This window comes from Mytilus californianus, unplaced genomic scaffold (assembly GCF_021869535.1).
Source record: "Mytilus californianus isolate M0D057914Y unplaced genomic scaffold, xbMytCali1.0.p SCAF_2, whole genome shotgun sequence".
Classification (NCBI taxonomy): Eukaryota; Metazoa; Mollusca; class Bivalvia; order Mytilida; family Mytilidae; genus Mytilus; species Mytilus californianus.
This window is the reverse complement of record NW_026262668.1, coordinates 34,440,677-34,459,234: the sequence shown is the minus strand read 5'-3', so window position 1 is coordinate 34,459,234 and position 18,558 is coordinate 34,440,677. Positions and strand designations below refer to the sequence as shown.

At 32.5% G+C, this 18,558-nt stretch overlaps 1 protein-coding gene across 1 annotated transcript in view; it reads right to left on the bottom strand.

Annotated features, from left to right (window-relative positions):
• Nucleotides 1-527: 527 nt before the first annotated feature.
• The window catches only part of LOC127729745 (RNA-binding protein 33-like), a 45,034-nt gene continuing 27,003 nt past the window's right edge, over nt 528-18,558 (bottom strand). Inside the window, exons 10-16 of the mRNA XM_052237614.1 lie at nt 17,301-17,775; nt 14,146-14,341; nt 12,134-12,269; nt 10,389-11,278; nt 9,965-10,072; nt 8,838-8,920; nt 528-5,718 (exon numbers count right to left, since the gene is read on the bottom strand). Of these exons, the coding sequence (XP_052093574.1) occupies nt 5,655-5,718; nt 8,838-8,920; nt 9,965-10,072; nt 10,389-11,278; nt 12,134-12,269; nt 14,146-14,341; nt 17,301-17,775 (1,952 nt within the window). The 3' untranslated portion in view covers nt 528-5,654. The remainder of the gene's footprint in view (nt 5,719-8,837; nt 8,921-9,964; nt 10,073-10,388; nt 11,279-12,133; nt 12,270-14,145; nt 14,342-17,300; nt 17,776-18,558) is intronic.

Here is an 18,558-nt window from a genome sequence, read left to right as displayed (position 1 = left end):
TGTGTCTCTTGAAAATTGCAGTTACAATCAATAAGCACAATAACTTCTTCATGTTACAGTGACAATTCAAACTCACATAATGATCTCATATTTCTGTGACAATATAATAACAAAAATTGTTATAATTTAGTATATCCGGCATTATAAAATGGGGAACTTTTTGTGAGAGGTTGTGCTTGAGTCTCATTGCCACAGATATAACTACTATGCAGAATATATAAGACTGCTCCTGCATGATGAAAAGGCCTCTCTTAGGAGGAACACTGCAGGGACTACTGTATCTTAATTCACACTTAAAACTATTTATCTAAATTCGAAAAATAAAACTTGAATGATCTTGTTTAACTTCTATCATGTCTATATAAATCATTCAACCTATTTTGTATGACTATATAATGACAAATGTTGCAACATGTAATAGTTCATTAACAAAAGCTTTAGAAATAACTATCTATATCAATTCAAAATGTAAAGTAATAAATGCATGTAATTAAGACAGTTTTAGTAATGTAATAAAAACACACATGTACAAAACCCAATATAAATTTATTTACCAATATAAAGCAATGATAATTAATACATGATTGTAAAGTAACTGTTCAGTATGTTCCGAATTGTATAAATTTGCATATGAAAGTAAATTGGGGACATGAAAAAAAAGAAACTTAAAAAGCTTATCAAGTAAAATTTCAAAGTTATTTTGAATTTAACTTCACAAAGATGAAGAATAAAGAATCTGGAGGGGATTTCTTCACAAGTCTCAATTTTGTAGGGTGGTTGGATGCAAACTAAGTCATTCTTTTAAGCTTTGTTTGGGAAATAATCTTGTAAATGTTTGCATTTTTAAATAGGTGTGGTGTAAAATGTTGTTATATAAAAAAAAAGTGTAGTTTTTATAGATCACATGGTAAAATATAAAAATAAATACTTTTCTCTTCTTGTTAAAACTGTAAACTGCTTTTTTTGTAGTTGTGTGAAAAATAATTTTTTATCAAGGAACCAGTTACACTTAGAATGAAAATGACAGCAGTTGCTTGGTTATTTCAAAATGATATTATTAGATCAACAGGGAAAAAACTAAAATACATGTGCAAAAAGTTCTTTTTCTTATCATACCTTTGTTTTATCAAAAAAGTATTGATTAATCAAAATGACTGCCTTCTACTGATTGTTTGCCCATGCCTTGCTATGAACATGAAAACAAAAATGTGCGTTTTATCACACAGCCAGCCATATTAGAAAATTCACATTTTACTGTCTACAGAGTCCTTAGAGTTAAATAAAACCAAAACAAGAATCTATTACAAATGTTTAAAAAGATTTCAAAAAACATTATACAGTAGTAACTTTTTGAGTTCCAATTTTTTTTTTTCTTGGCGGTAAATTTCTGAACAACTTTGTGACTGTATATTTTCTTTTGCTTTCATCTTTTCAATTATTTTGATTTTCTCTCTGACATCAAACTTTAGGTTGTTTAATTTCAAAAATATTGTAACAATTGATGTTTATTTTTACCTAATTTTCCTATCACGACTATTCAAGATAAAATCAGCTGGGCTGGGATGGGCTGGGATTGGATGGAGTGAGGGTGGTGTGTGGTGGTAATTGATACTTTATATAATGAATTCATACATTGTAAGGAAGGAATAAAGTATGAATGTTATGGGGCATCTGTCTTGGCCCAAATTATAAATTATGTCTAAAATTGATTATTAAAGACATCCAGTGTGTTGAAAAAGTGTAAGACACTCTCGTACATCTGTTTTTCTGTATAGTCCTGATGGAATAAACACATCAGTATTTAGAAAAGACAACACACTTAAAAAAAATATTCTGACACTTTTTGTCCAAGCATTTCTAAATCAATATTATAATTCAATTTATTATACTTCACGTAAAAATGTAATATTTTGATTGGCTTATATGAGGGTGTTAATTTACTCTATTCTATGGTAAATATTCTATTACCCTTCACAGAGACGCTTGATCTAGTGTGCGCTTTATTAAATACGACTCTATCCTATGGCAAATACTCTATTACCCTTCACGGAGACGTTTGATCAAGTGTGCGCTTTATCAAATACAGATGGTTGTTATGTAAAAGACGTCATAGTTTATTACTTTGAATTTGAAATTTAATCAACAGTAATAACAGAACATTCAGTATAATAAATTAAATAACACATATCTGAGAGGGTGATAGAGCAGATTGTTACCTCTCGAAAAGACATTGTCAACCTTGGCTTCGCCTGAGTCAAAATTTTTATAGTTAACTTTAACAGTAATAAAATATTCATCAAGGGCAAATACAGGTAAGTTTTGATGTCTGCTGTTATGATCTCTTGTAAACAGATTAAAAAAGTGAAATCTTAAAACATCAATGATTCTGACTGTAATAAGTAGGATAGGACTAATGCTGTTTTTCCATGCAATGGGCAGTCTACACACTTGGCCACAGGTCCACCAGGCTGTTGAATTATATTGGGCTTGTAAAAAAAAAAAACGGGATATTTTCGGTGACAGTCACCTTGGATAAATGGCCATATTGAATAAGTATTGATTTAAAAGGAACTTTCATTTCAACCTGCAAAAACTATAAAATAAATGGAACTTTTTTGCATTAAATTCATTTTACATGACACAATATCTAGAATGTGTTGGTAATTGTTTTATTGAAAATCTGAGTTTGTCTAAATAGAAAATAATTTATTTTATATATCAGTCAAAAAAAAAAAAAGTCATCAAAGAGATACCAGGATTATAATTTTAAAACGCCAGACATACATTTCGTCTACAAGAGACTCATCAGTGCCGCTCAAATCAAAAAGTTAAAAGGCCAAATAAAGAACGAAGATATTTCTGGTGTAGAAAATCCTTAGTTTTTGGAATATTTCAAAGTTTTGTAAAAAGTTAATTCATAAATATCATAAATTCATCAAAGTTCCTAAAGTCTTTTCCGTTTTGTATTAGCATCATTCATATTGGTGAGTTACAAGTTGCAGGGGATTTCATACGAGGAATAAGGTCTGATACAGTGGTATAGGAGAGGAAATATGATCAATTTTAATTGAATAATGATAAGAGTTTTTTGCAACATCTCTATATTGATAATGAAATCACCATGAATATATACTAGACTTTGTTCTTCAAAGTTTTAAGGGATTTTTTTTTTAAGAGCAATAAAAAAAGGAAATTATTCTTTGTTGAAAAAATTATGTTTGGTTTTAATATTTTCAAACTTGACTAGGAATAAGTGGCAGTATTCTCAGTTTAATTGGTGAAAACAAAGATTCTATCTATGATTCTGACAATATTACACTATTAAATGAATATTAGTCTTAAACTGTCTTTTTGATCTCAACATCATCTCAAAAGTCTGAACAACTAATCATTCAGTCATGTTTAGTCCTTTGTATTCAATATTATACAAAACCAAAGGTTTGATTTGAGTGGACAAGAATGGCTAGCCCATAGTGGGTGAGTGGAAATGACAAACCAACCCAGCTGTTTAAATTTTTCTCTACACTGCAGCTAAAAAACAATCATTTAATAATTTAGTCCTCTAAAAAACAAACAATCTAGACTTCAATGAAAATGACCACTACATATACAAAAAATAGTCTTTTGGGATCATGAAATTAAATTAGTGCATTCAAGAGGACTAGTCAGATACAACATAAAATCCTTCATCAGTTTGTGTAAAATATCAAATGAATTTTTTTTCAACATTTATAAGGAACTTCAATATATGAGCAGAAGGCAGCATTCATTCTTTTTCAGTTTTTTAACCTACATGTGTGTGCATTGTACTCGGGACTCCTAGCTATGGCAAGTAAGTATTAGATAAATAATGATCTTTACTTGCTTGCAATCCAACCAATTACTTGTGATGACCTGACAAAGAAATTATCAAATTAGTTTTCTGAGGGAAGGAATTTAACAGGGTCAATGGTCACTTTCGGTGTCTTTTTTTTTAATCACATCTGGTCATCATCTGTTTTGTTATCTCAGTAGGCACACAGTAATAGTTTTCATCCACGTCCAAATTTGTTAATCCTTTTGTGATATGGCATCCACACAATAGTTTTCATCCACATCTCCAAACAAAACTAATTAATATGTTTCCCTAGTTCTAGTTCTCCAATCAGTAAATGGTTTTTTGTTTCTTCCTCTGCAAACGTGATGACCAAGCACCATATATTACATAACCCACATACTAAAAATTCATCTTGCAAAATGTTTCATTATCGAAAGCAGAGAAATGTCAACATCTTAATACTTTGATCACTTTCATACAAAAAAAATCATCATTCAAAGAATGGTTTGTCGTTGGTTTCATCTAATCAAATATGCTGATTTAACATGAAAAATAGGATAGTAAAATTACATCTTCTAAATATTTCCAAGAATGTAAGCATTAACTATGTTGTCCAATTATATCAACTGTTGTCATAACCAGCTCATTTAATGCATTCATAAATATCTTTGAGTTGTTTATAGTTGACGAAGTACGGTTATACAATCCAAAATTTTCTTCTTATCCAATTAAATCAATATTTAATGTTTTGCACAAATATGCGTTCTTCATAATTACTGTTTCATGTAAAATGTACTAGGCACTTTCAATGTTATTCAATCTGATCATCATGGTTGTAATTTCATTGGTCAATCACCATCTGTATTTCATAATTCCATACTTCATCATACGCCCAAACTCTATGTTGATTATTAAATGTTATAAATTCATCTTTCACTGTGCTTGGTAAATGTTTTTGAAAGTGACCAATAGTTAGGTTTCAGAGGGAAAGTCCTTACTATGATTCAGTGAGATATGTCGTTATATTTAACATTCTTATACTTGTATCATGGATATTTATTAAAAAAATGCATCTGATTTTTTTGCTTATATATTACATAAAAGTATATGAAATATATGACAGATGCTGATGCAAAAACAAATAAATAGCTTTGTCTGAAAGCTAACAAAATATCAGATATCCAATGCTCTGGATAACAAACAAATGCACCTCATAAAACAACATAAAACTTTTATGTTATTTCTACATAGTAGGTTAGGAATGACAAAAATATATTCCTTACCGTAATTGCCAGATAAATAATTAATAAAATTATACATTTACATCTTCAAGTTCTATGTACCTGTTACAGAGGTTACAGTGAACACATATAAACAATCGTTTGAATATCTGCATTTATTGCTGAAGATTTTGTTTCAGCTGATGTTACTTAATATCAGTATCAGTACAATCATTCAAATTACATCTTGGTTGTCTGCAACCATTTTGATATGCAAACTGACTGCCTAAACCTTTCAAATTTATCTGTACATTTACTATGAAGTTTCCTTTTATAATACATGTATTCATCTGTATCTGTATATTCACTGCAGACAAAACTTCCTGTTTACTGCTATTCATCTCTATCTTTATTCACTGCAGAAAACTTCCTGTTTACTGCTGACATCTTGATAATTCTAACTTGTGGATTCTTCTTCTTTAAACAACACAATTTCTTACCTGTATGAATCATGTGAAAAAAAAATCAAAGAAAAATATCATATGAAATATGATTATTTTTCTTTCGTTTGTAATTTCTATAAAGTTTATTATACTCTTGACTTCCAAGTTGTAATGTCATATCAGAGGTCTCAAGTCTGGTATTAATTCCACTGATATGTGTGATAAGTCCAGCATGTGTCTGAAAAGTAAAAAAAAAAGATGATTAAATTTTTACATATAAGATTTATATACATTTTGTAGCTGTGGGCCTCTAGGCCTAGTGGTCTTAGTAGTCTAACTACTGTATCACTAGCCTGTCAACACGGAGGTTGTGAGTTCGAATCCCGCAAGTGGCATGTGCTATAGACTCCAACCTTAATTAAGTAGGATTGTCAGTTTCCCTACTGAAGGTCGTGGTTATCTCTGGGCACTCAATCTTCCTCCACCAATAAAAACAGACCACCATGAAATAGTACAATGGTGCTGAAAGTGGCTTTAAACACCAACCAATCAATCAATCATTTTGTAGCGGGACAGGATACAGCATATTTTTGGTAATTGACATTTATTTTATGCTGTCTCAGTAATGCATACCTGACATCTCATGAAAGAATTGACATAACCTGACATCTCATGAAAGAATTAACATAACCTGACATCTCATGAAAGAATTAACATAACCTGACATCTCATGAAAGAATTGACATAACCTGGCATCTCATGAAAGAATTAACACAACCTGACATCTCATGAAAGAATTGACATAACCTGACATCTCATGAAAGAATAAACATAACTGTTTCAAATTCCTGCAAACTGAATACTGTAAATCCAGAAATTATTGCGTGCATTTATTATTGCGATTTTTCAAGAATGGACAAAAATGCGAGATTAATTATTGCGATTTCAGGAAAATCTCCATACAGATGTATGTTCCAGATATCAAAATGCGGGTTCTTATTATTGCGATACTCTTGCAGTCGCATTATTCGCATAAGTAAAAACCTCGCAATAATTTCTGAATTTACAGTATGTGAGACTTGTTAATTTACATTAACTATTGTTTGGTTCAAAGAAAAATATCTGATTGCAAGTTTATAATAGTTTTACATAGTTTTTTTTTCTGTAGGTCAAGGAGTATCTTAACATTGTGTCAATTAAAACACTGAATTAAATACAACCAAGAGGAAAAAAAGCTGTATTCAGGATATGAATCTGAGAAGTGTCTTCTGTCAGACTTTCTGATTTTAATATGTTAAGAAGCATGAAAAAAAAAGAAGAAAAAAAAGAGTGAAATTTTATTGCAAAGAAAAAGAAAATGTTGGCAAAAAAAAATATCTCTTCTATGTGAAGTTTTGATAGTATTACGCAAATATTGAAATTTAAATAATAACACTTCAACATGTTCAATATCTAAAAGTTTCAAAGCTAATGGACCTTTACTAAAGATGATGATGATGGATGGCTGCTTAACAACTGGCGGCATATTAATATGCAAATTCAGGACGAGAACATGTTAATCATGTTAATGTAATATGAATATTAACCAAATTTGTACTAGACTGACACGTGCACGTTGAGCGGGATTTTAAATATGCTAGTTCACAAGGTAACAGTCTGCAGGAAGACATAAAACTGAGAATTGGAACGGGAAATGCGTCAAAGAGACAACAACCCGATCAAAGATCAGAAAACAGCCCAAGGCCACCAATGGGTCTTCAACACCGCAAGAAAATCCTGCACCCAGAGTCGGGCTTCAGCTAGCCCCTAAACAATAATGTATACTAGTTCAGCAAAAATGGATGTCACACTAAGCTCTTAAAAATATAAATTAACCAAAATTTAAAAAACATACAAGACTAACAAAGGCCAGAGGTTCCTGACTTCGGACAGGCGCAAAATGCGGCGGGCTTTAACATGTTTTGTCAGATCTCAACCCTCCCCTATACCTCTAGCCAATGTGGAATAAACTAACACAGCAATACGCACAGTAAAATTCAGTTCAAAAGAAGTCAGAGTCTGATGTCAGAATAGGTAACAGAAGAAACTAAGCAAAATGACAATAATCAACAAAGGACTACTAGCAGTTACTGACATGCCAGCACCAGACCTCAATTAAACTGATTGAAAGATTATGTCTTCATCATATGAAAATCAAGCACAATCCCTCCTGATAGGGGTTTAGTATCACACCATCATAAAATATACAAGAAGAACATCATACCAATAACTGGTTTTAGAATAAATGTGTTTATTTCTGATGCAAAGACCCTATGAGTGAATCAATATTAATTCCAAAAAATGCCATCTTTAATGACCTGACAACAGTATCGTAACTTTATCCCTTCTGAAAATTCTGTTTAAAGGTTTGGTATGTCACCTTACCGGGACACATTATTCTGACTCTGAGCCGACCAGTCTTTGCTCTTACTCCTTAATGGCGCATGCTTAGCAGAGAAGCAGAAAATACCAATTTTAAAGTCTTTGGTTTGACCAGGGCAGGGTTCGAACCCAAGACCTCCCACACTCAAGGCAAACAGGCTACCATGAGACCACCAAGGCGGTGATGTCAAATAATCTCTACGTAAATGAGATGTGTCAATGCTGATATAACTGTTGACCAAATATCATAATTAACTTACTACTAGTGGTTCCATTTAAATGGACCTTATCACAATCTTTAATGTACCCGTAATCATTGATAAAATTTGAAAGTCAATGAACCATGATTTAAGGGGCATGGAAACTGCCTCCCATATGAGTAGTCTTCCTTCAAGTGACCTTATCACAAACTTTTATCAATTGTTAACCTAGATGTTGGTTCCAAAAGCAGCACACCTGTCTCTTCGAAAAGTAATTTTTCAATGTAAATCTGAGTATAAAAAGGGTCCTTCCGTCAAATTTTCTTTCTTACATTTAACTTCTTTACATTAGATCAGAAACATCATATTTGTATAAACATGATAAATATGGAATATAATATGTGGATTATCTAGGTTATATTGCTTCATTCTGTAAATCATGCAAAAACACAAAAAGATGGTATACACAATTATTAGCAGTAAGTTCCTACATTAAATGCTGAAATGTGGATTGAATTCATGTTTTTACTTTAAGCATTGCCAATGAAAATGTTTAAACAAATCAATAAACTCAAGTGTCTGTTAGTACAATGTAGTAAAAGTATGAAACAACAATTTGTCTCGCATGAATAAGGTATCTACAGTATTATAAAGTTTGTCTTCACAAAACATTGTGTCATTTCCAAAGATCACTTTTCTATCAAAACATTTAATGATGTTTTTTAACATATACTACCTGTTATATTTAATTTTGAATTCTAAGGCCTTCTTGGCATCCATGAATACAATAAATGCAGATTTTCCAGCCCTCTGATAACCCTGAAATTGACAGAATTATCTTGAATAAAACTAACATAAGCCAAGTTGCCATGTATATGAAAAGTGCTTTTTTTTTAGGGCAACCGTTTTTTTGCTTTGTTTTGTTGTAAGATTGCTGATGATTTATGACTTATGATGGATTTTAGTAGGTACTGTGATTTTGAGCTTTAACCTACTTACCCAAAAATCTAAGAGATCTTGCTTGCCCTTTTAACTGGGCATTTTAAAGCAAAGTTTGTAAAGGTTGAATGTATGGTTCAAATGATATCATCTAGAAAACAAAGCAAAAGTTCTGCCTACCAATTGCTGCTTTGACCTTTGAACTTGCAATCACAAATCTTATTTACACAAGATTCAGTTAAGAAGGGTTTCTAATAACCACATGATTCAGTTTCGACAAGTTTCTAATTTACACAAGATTTAGTTTCGACAAGTTTCTAATTTACGCAAGATTTAGTTAAGACATGTTTCTTACGAACAACACAACGGATGCCACATAAGAAGCAGAAACTGCTAACCCTTCCAGAGCACCAGAGATCATCCCCTGTTTGGGTGTGTTCATGTTGTTAAGTCTTTTGTTTTCTATATAGATATAGGAAGATGTGGTATGAGTGCCAATGAGACAACTCTCCATCCAAATCACAATTTATAAAAGTAAACCATTATAGGTCAAGGTACGGCCTTCAACACGGAACATTGGCTCACACCGAACAGCAAGCTATAAAGGGCCCCAAAAAAATTACTAGTGTAAAACCATTCAAACGGAAAAACCAACAGTCTAATCTATATAAAAAACGAGAAACACGTATGAACTACATAAACAGAAGACAACTACTGTAATCAGATTCCTGACTTAGGACAGGTGCAAACATTTGCAGCGGGATATGTCGTTTTTTGAATTGGTTTTGTTGATTTTTCTTTGATATATGATTTTTTATTGTCCTTTTGGTATCTGATGCCTCTATTACACAGGATTCAATTTAAACTGGCTTCTAGTTTACACATGGTTTGGTTCAGATATGTAACAATGGAACAACAATGTACCTGGAAAGGGGCTACACAGCCACATAAAGATTTAATAGTGTTATCTGATGTTGATAAAGATAAGTTGTCTATCCTAACTGTTCTTTTAGAATCTCCTCCTTGGTAACTCTGTAATAAATGAATAAAACTCAAAATTTGCCAAATAAGACAAAAATTTATAAAATATCATGCTATCATAAAAAGATAATTCATTGTCATGACTGTGAAAGAACAATCAACTTTTAAAACAATATTCAGAAAAAAATATAAACAACATTAATTAAGTAGAAAAATTATTCAAATGGAAGTAAGTCATTTTTATGCAACAGACATAGATAAATCTTGCTATTATATAAGTTTATGAAAACATAGCAAGTATTTTTACCATATTTATCTTTAAAATAAGCTAGCTGTATCTTTTATTTCTAAATTAAGTTTAACTTACAGTGTTTCCAGCAGGTGGGCTTGAAGCTATAACTGTTCTTTTACTACCACCTTGTTCTCCAAGTACTACCTCCCTATTACTAGCCACAACAACTCTCTGTGGGGATTTCTGTGGTGAGAGCATGACAGGAGTTGGTAATGTTTGTGATGCAAAGTTTGCCTCAGCAGCAGCTTCTTCCTCTGCAGTGAGAGGAACCATAACAGTCTCCTGAGATAGAATCTGGCCTTGTGCATTGCGCTTTGTCCTTATAATTTTTTTCATTCTTTTCACAGTTGGCACTTTCACTTGCCTATTACCTAACCCACTTTCCTCCTGTTCTTTTACCTGCCTTTGACGTCTTATATCTTCTAAAACCTCCACAGCAGTGCGCCTGTCAACAATATTATCTCTTGTTTCAGGTTTGTCTCCTTTTTCATTGACATTTGTAACTTTGAATGATTTCAAAACAGTTACTGGTCCACTGCCATGTATTTCCATTGTCTGACCTGGTCTTAAAAATTGTCCACCCCTTCCTGTATTATTTACTAACTGTCCTCTACCTCTCTGTACACCTCTTCCTCTCCCATTACCCTGAAAACTTTCACCTTCAATAGTTTGGTGCTGCTGGCCTTGACCTCTGTTTGGAGGAAAACCTCTTTGCTGATGTCCTCTCTGACCTCGTCCTACAGGATGACCTCTTGCAAATTGACCTTGGTTGGCTGGTTGTGCTGACTGAACCTGACCTCTGTTTGCAGGATGGCCTCTTTGACCTTGTCCCCTATTCAATGGTTGACCAGGCTGTCTAACAGTTTGACCTCTATTAACATTGCCACTACTGATCTGTGATGTTGAATGTTGTGTACTGTCGGAGGACTCAGAATCAGCACTTTCTAACTCTGATATATCTTTCCCTGGAATAGATATTATAACAAAATTAATGCAATCACAGATCAGGCCATACTCTTGACTGAGTTCTGAAATAAGATCACCTCCTCTGAATGGAATTACAACAATTTTTAGGCCTATCTAGAGATTACATACCCTACTTCATGCACATCTATATCTTATCTTTCAAAGTCATATGAAACTAGTTTCTTATAATTTTAATGTTATCGAAATTATTTAACAAATGCATGCATATATTCTAAATTAAGTCATGTATGCAGATTACGTGGAGCACATGATTGAAAGTCATGATACTTGTATTCTATAATTTCCATGCGTTCCCATTTGTTAATTAAACTTGTCCTTAACAGTTTTTAAATGAATTGTTGTGTCCAATTTGTTGTTTAAGAATCATCTATTACTATTTACCTTCCAGTGCACGTTTGTTTACATTTTTTCATCACATTTTTCCCCTCGCACTTGCGCTGTTGGGTGGCCGAAGTTCTAACGAAAGGTCTCGTAGTAAAGGTCATTGAATACAGGAAAAGATCGGTGAATTAGTGTACGGGAAGACAATAACTCAATAGCTGTACATTTATGAAGATTTTGATTTTCTTGTACAAGAAAGTTCACATACACTTGTTTATAGTAAAACGTAGCCATTCAAGTATATAAAACATAACCAACTTTTTTTTTAAATTTGAAGTTTGAGTAAAGTTCCACTAAAATCCAGTGAACAGTTTGAGAGTAAGTGCATTTTCAAGATTTCCTAAAGACAGGTGGACTGACAAGTGTGATTCCTATATATTCTGTTCAGAGGTATAATAATGGTTGTTAGATGGTAAGGGGAGCCTTAAAAAAAGAAGTAAGGTCAAAGTTACCTTGTTTGGCTAGTTTTTCTTCAAGCTCTTTCCTTCTCTTGGTTGCTGCTTGCTGCCTTTTCTGTTCTTTTTGTCTTTGAATGTTTGCCCTTATTTCCTTCTGAGCTTCTATCTTTTTCAAATAATCGTCTTCAACCTAGTAAAATAATTGAGATTGAAATCCTAAAAATATTCCATAGAAGTATACAGTCTTTTTTAAATGCTTCCTGAATAAAATAAAACTGCTGAAAAACCAAGATATTTTTCTCAACAAAATTTAAAATCAACGCATAAAACTCAGATAGACAGTAAATGGAATAAAAAAGTTTAAATAATTAGTTCACCAATATAAAAATAAGGAGATGTTGTATGATTGCCAATGAGACAACTATCCACTTAAGTTCAAATGAAATGGATGTAAGCAATTATGAAGCCTTATAAATTAAAATGGCATGCACATTTCAGGATTTAAAAAAAAATCTAAATTGAGGCACGTAAGCAATAGAAAACAATATTTGCTTGAAAAGATAATGAAGAGTATTTCATGATACAGATTACAAGTGGAATTCTTAACTGAAAATGAAAAAAAATAAATAACTGAACTGTTATGAAAGGTATAGAGACTGAATGGTAAGGTGAAAAATGTAAAAACAAATCTTGTTTAATGGATTAACAGCTCTGGCACTTATTTTGACTCTTTGAGCTATTTTTCCCTGTGTCTCTCCTATGATTGTTGCTGTCAGTGTAAAAAGGTAATCTTGATTGTCAAAAACTAAGTCCATTTATCAGTAAAATACAACAAAAATAAGAAAATTTAAATTTTTTCTTCAGATGCTATTTCTGGATCTTGAAAAAGCTTATATCCAAGTTTCATAACATTCCATGAAGGTTATTGATGTCTAAAAATGTAATTCCAGACTGTAACTAAATCTGAGCTTCAAAATAAGCTAAGTGCACTTATCAGTAAAACAATATGGATTTTGTTTCAGACATTATCTCTTAATCATAAAAAAGCTCTTGCTACAGTTTCATAAAATTCTATGAAGGTTTGACAAAGTTATTGATGTCTGAAAAACTTGAACCATAGACTGTATCTTAATGTCAACTGCCAAAATAAACTTTCCATTTATCAGTAAAATACACAGAGAGAAAGGGTACATATCACTTTGTTCAGGCATCAGCTGTCCATTATACCCATTTCTGGCCTATTTATCAAGAACTTTAATAGAATATTATTTCAAATTTGAATACAAGAGGCTGTCAGATTGACAGCAAACTGGATTTTCCTGCATGAAAATGATATTTGTTAATCTGGACCCCCAAACAGGATCAAGTAAACAAATAATGAATTATTGTAGGGTTCAGAAACGGAAAAGCCAAAATCAATCTAAGTATCACTTTTCAGTACTTAAAGGTCTTACAACTTCACAAGGATTAAAGTTAAAATTGTGAAAATTGAACTTGACCTTCATTTAGTCACAGGAAACAACATGTCAAAATTTCTTCAAAGCGTTTTCAAGTTATTGCACAGACATTGCTTGGCAGCCGCCTGCCTGGTGTACATCACTAAATTAATAACCGATATTTTCATTTGAAAATCCGGTTAAAAATCACAATTGTAATTTCAGAAGTAAATGTAGTATGAGTTGTGTGTTTTGGTAACCCTTGCAAACAAAATCATTAAAGCATTTGTGTGAAACAGATCAGAAATATTTAAAAATTCATGAGGAATGGAATGTTCACTTCTGTATTAGAAACATGCTGGCCAAACTCATTTTCTACTTAGGTATATATAATGAAAAGGGTAAATTAACATAGGAATGATTCAAACAGTAAAACAGTTCTAAACATGAATGTGTCCACAGTACACGAATGCCCCACTCGCACTATCATTTTCTATGTTCAGTGGACTGTGAAATTGCGGTCATCTGAACATGTGAACAAAGAATTAGAGATGATGGAAGAAAAAACACTTGCAAAGAGCTGACCAGTCAGTACATGTGAGTAAACAGTTTGTTTTATAAAGAACCTACTTTCATTGCTGGTCCAGATTTAAGCTGCTTCGGTGGTGATGAGCTCTCTTCCTCTGATGAAGGTCTTTTTGTTGTTTGGCGACCAATGACTGGTATATTCTGAATAGCTCCAAATTTCTTCATTCTAGCTTCCTTTGCTTTCTGCAAAACTTTATTACCGGCCTGTTGTTGCAATGATGGTCTAGGTCCTTGAAATCTTAAATATAAAAATTAGAACAATTTGATTTTTTATTCAAGTGTATAAGGAGATAAAGACCTTAATTAAAAAAATTTAAATAAGCCAGGCAAACATTAAATAAGAATATTTATCAACTGCAAAGAATGTAGTGGTAAAAAAAGGATGATGTACTTAAATGTTTAAAATAAATACATAACAAAAACTGGTAATGTATGATGTGATACTCATGGTAATCTAAAACATATGTATAAATAGAAACATAGCAGTAACATATCACTAAAACCCCATTATAGTTTCTGAGATAAAAACAAATGGAGAATATGTCCATGGGACACAGATGATGCCCTCGCTTGCATATACATGTAACATTATAAAGGGGCATAACTTGAGCAAGGTAAAGCTGATGCCACCCAAATTCGAAATTGATCTGTGTTTTGTGGTATTAAGTATTGTGTAAGTTTCATAACATTTGGTTGAAGCAAACTAAAGTTGCAGAACGGAAACCAATTTTGGGACGTACGTACAGAGTACTACAGACGGACAGACAGACAAGGGTAACACTTAATCATTTAATGCCCCCTCCTGTGACGACAGGGACATAATAACTAGAGGCTCTCAAGAGCCTGTGTCGCTCACCTGTATTTACTGATGCTTTGGAAATCATGAAAAATAAGGTTAAAATCATAATTAATAGTATTAGATATTAGATATTATAATGATATCTAAGATAATAACAAAAAACTGCAAAATTTTTGTAAAATTACTAACTCAGGGGCAGCAACCCAACAACGGGTCGTTGGATTTGTCTGAAAATTTCAGGGCAGATAAATCTAAATCTGATGAACATTTTTGCCACCTGTCAGATTTGCTCTAAATGCTTTAGTTTCAGAGATATAAACCAAAAACTGCACTTTACCCCTATGTTCTATTTTTAACTAAGTTGGCCATGATGGTTGGAAGGCGGGGTCATCGGACAAATTTTTTAAACTAGATACCCTAATAATGATTATGGCCAAGAATGGTTAAATTTGTCTCAGTAGTTTCAGAGAAGAAGATTTTTGTAAAAGATTACAAAAATTTACAAAAAATTGTTAAAAATTGACTATTAAGGGCAATAACTCCTAAAGGGGTCGACTGACAATTTTGGTCATGACAACTTATTTGTAGATCTTACTTTGCTGAACATTATTGCTGTTTACAGTTTATCTCTATCTATAATAATATTCAAGATAATAACCAAAAACTGCAAAATTTTCTTAAAATTACCAATTCAGGGCAGCAACCCAACAACAGGTTGTCAGATTTGTCTGAAAATTTCAGGGCAGATAGATCTTGACCTGATAATCAGTTTTAAACTATGTCAGATTTACTCTAAATGCTTTGGTTTCAGAGATATAAGCCAAAATCTACATTTTACCCCATTGTTCTATTTTTAGCCATGGCGGCCATCTTGGTTGGTTGGCGGGGTCACCAGACACATTTTTTAAACTAGATACCCTAATGATGATTGTGGCCAAGTTTGGTTAAATTTGGCCCAGTGGTTTCAGAGGAGAAGATTTTTGTAAAAAGCTAACGACGTCGGACGAAACCGACGCCGACGGACGACGGATACAAGTGATGAGAAAAGCTCACTTGACCCTTCGGGTCAGGTGAGCTAAAAAGTGTGTAGTTCTGGTTATCTGACCTTCTTTATAGTTCTACCTCAATTTATTTGATCATTTCCAATCATAAACAGAGAGGTCTATCTGTTTCCAACCTTTCAAAACCCTACATAAAAAAGTAGTCGTGGTATGAGATAACTTTTTACCGTAATCGGGCTTGTATAGTTCGCACTGGTACATAGTCCGCACCCCCTTCTCCTCACGAAATTTCAGGTAAAAAAATTTTTTGTAACTGTTAGAAAAGGTCTAATGAAACTCCGGTAATTTCAAATCGTGCATGGTCGTTTGCGGTATTTTCTTGGAAAAACCTGTTTTCCATCAACAAACAGAAGCTAAAACTGCTTGTAAATGATTCTAGAACACTTCACGATTATTAAAATAAGTCTAAATCACACAAAAAACAATTTAGAAACTTGTGTATGTTTAAACCGGAAGTTTGAATAGCATGTGTAAAAGAAAAAAAACGGTGAGAGTCTAAATCTGTACATCATAGATATCACTATAGTACGACTTTGAAAGTAAAACAATTCCATCTTTATGTAAAACAGTGTTTAATATATCTATTACATTAATGTTTGAAGGGTTTTAAGCTAATATAAAACATATTTGTCAGTATGAAACACGGAAACGGAACGAATAATAACCAATTACGTTTTGTAATTTACACATCGTAAGCTGGTTTACGGTTGTCTTTTTTACTTTTTTTGTATCGTTTCATTCAAGCAGATACCAGTTTATTTTAATCAATGCATTGAAAAGAAACAAGAAATTTGTAATGAAGTGTTTTACTTTTAAATTTATCAGTTTTAATTTGATATTGAATAAAAATAACTTATTAATATGGATTAGGTAAAATTATTAGTTTGAAAAATGATAAGAGCGCCCTCTACAATATCAATAACAAACATGGCGGAACGTAAACAAACCACCTCACGATTTTTTTTCTCTTATTTCTTGCTTATTGTACTCTATAGTCCGCACCCCTTCTGGCAGGTTCAATTTTGGAGAATAAAACCGCGGACTATACAAGCCTTTTAACGGTACCAGGGATGTAAACAATTACAAGTCACTGTACGGCCTTCAACAATGAACAAAAGAAAAGAAAGTTCAACATTTTACATTGGATGTTGCTACAGACAAAACTGTTCAGGTTTTGGTAGGTCAAAAATAGACCAGAGTTGTCAATAATATATTTGATTCACAGGTGAAATAAGGTCATTTAAGTGACTTGAAATAACAACATTTGTTCTTTTTATCATTTAGTACGATATCCATCAATAATAAAAGATTCATATCATATACATGTATACATGTACCTGTTATTAGGAGTTTGTTGTCCATTCAAAGGTCTATGTCCACTCATTAAAGATTGTCTTTGTGGTCTAATATTATTTCTAGGTTGATGAAGCATTCGTGGCTGTACTGGTTGATGCATTCGTGGCTGATTTGGTTGATGCATTCTTGTAGGAGGTTGATGATGCATTCTTGGTTGAGGCTGGAACCGTTGCTCTTGTAAAAATGGATTTGGCCTTGGAGGCTCCATAGGTATATGTTGATCAAAATGTCTAGGGCCAGGACTGTCATGTCTATGGCGATCAAAATGATTCCCATGAAATTCGTCATGTCTTGGAGGTAGATCATGTGGAAAGCTTTGTCCTGGTGGTCCACGATGGTAAGGAGGATGCTCATGTGATGGTGGGCGAGGTCCACCAAAGTTTCCTGAATTAACATGAGGTGGCGGTCCTCCATACAAAGGTCTGGAATCTAATGGTTGCTGAAATCTAGGTGGACCTAAAAAAAATTGAAGAAAAAAAATAATAATAATTTTGAAAAAAAAACTTAAAAGTAACTACATTAGTTAACTGTTGCAGCTTTTATTTGAGACTGCACACATGTAAATTCTTATTTTATTCTTATATACATACAAAAATTAGATATTGGATATACATGTAAGTCAATGATATACATGTAGCAATTCAATAACATAAATAAAAGAAGAATGAGTCTGAAGACGAATCCCCCTGCTCAAGCTTTGCAATTATCAAAGTTAAAAAGGGGAATAACTTTAGGGATCATAGATTTATTCTAACGAGGAAGCTGCGAGCATGCTCGGAGGATGCTCGGAGCTTTTTAAGTAGGCTTTTCTCAGCAGTTTATGTGACAATAATTATCATGATCCATTAAGATGTCAATCAAATCTATAGCACTTTTATAATAAGGAAAGTAGAACATTATAGAGGAAGCTCCATTAACACCTGTGTAAACATCTGGTCTATTCAAACAAATCTTGCATTAATTTTACAAAACTATAAAATAGATGAGAAATTCTTCAATATTACTGTACAATGCTTGGTATCAAGTCTTCACAGAAAGAAAATGATTTTAAAACATTTTCTTAATAATTATCATTCTTTTTCAATACACATGATACAAAAGAACACTCAAATTTTATATTTGAAATATAAATATATTTTAAATTTATACTATATAAAATGAAATATAAAAGTCATCAAAGACACAAACTATGGTTATTGATTTATAACCATACTACCAAAACATAGTACATTCAGTTTC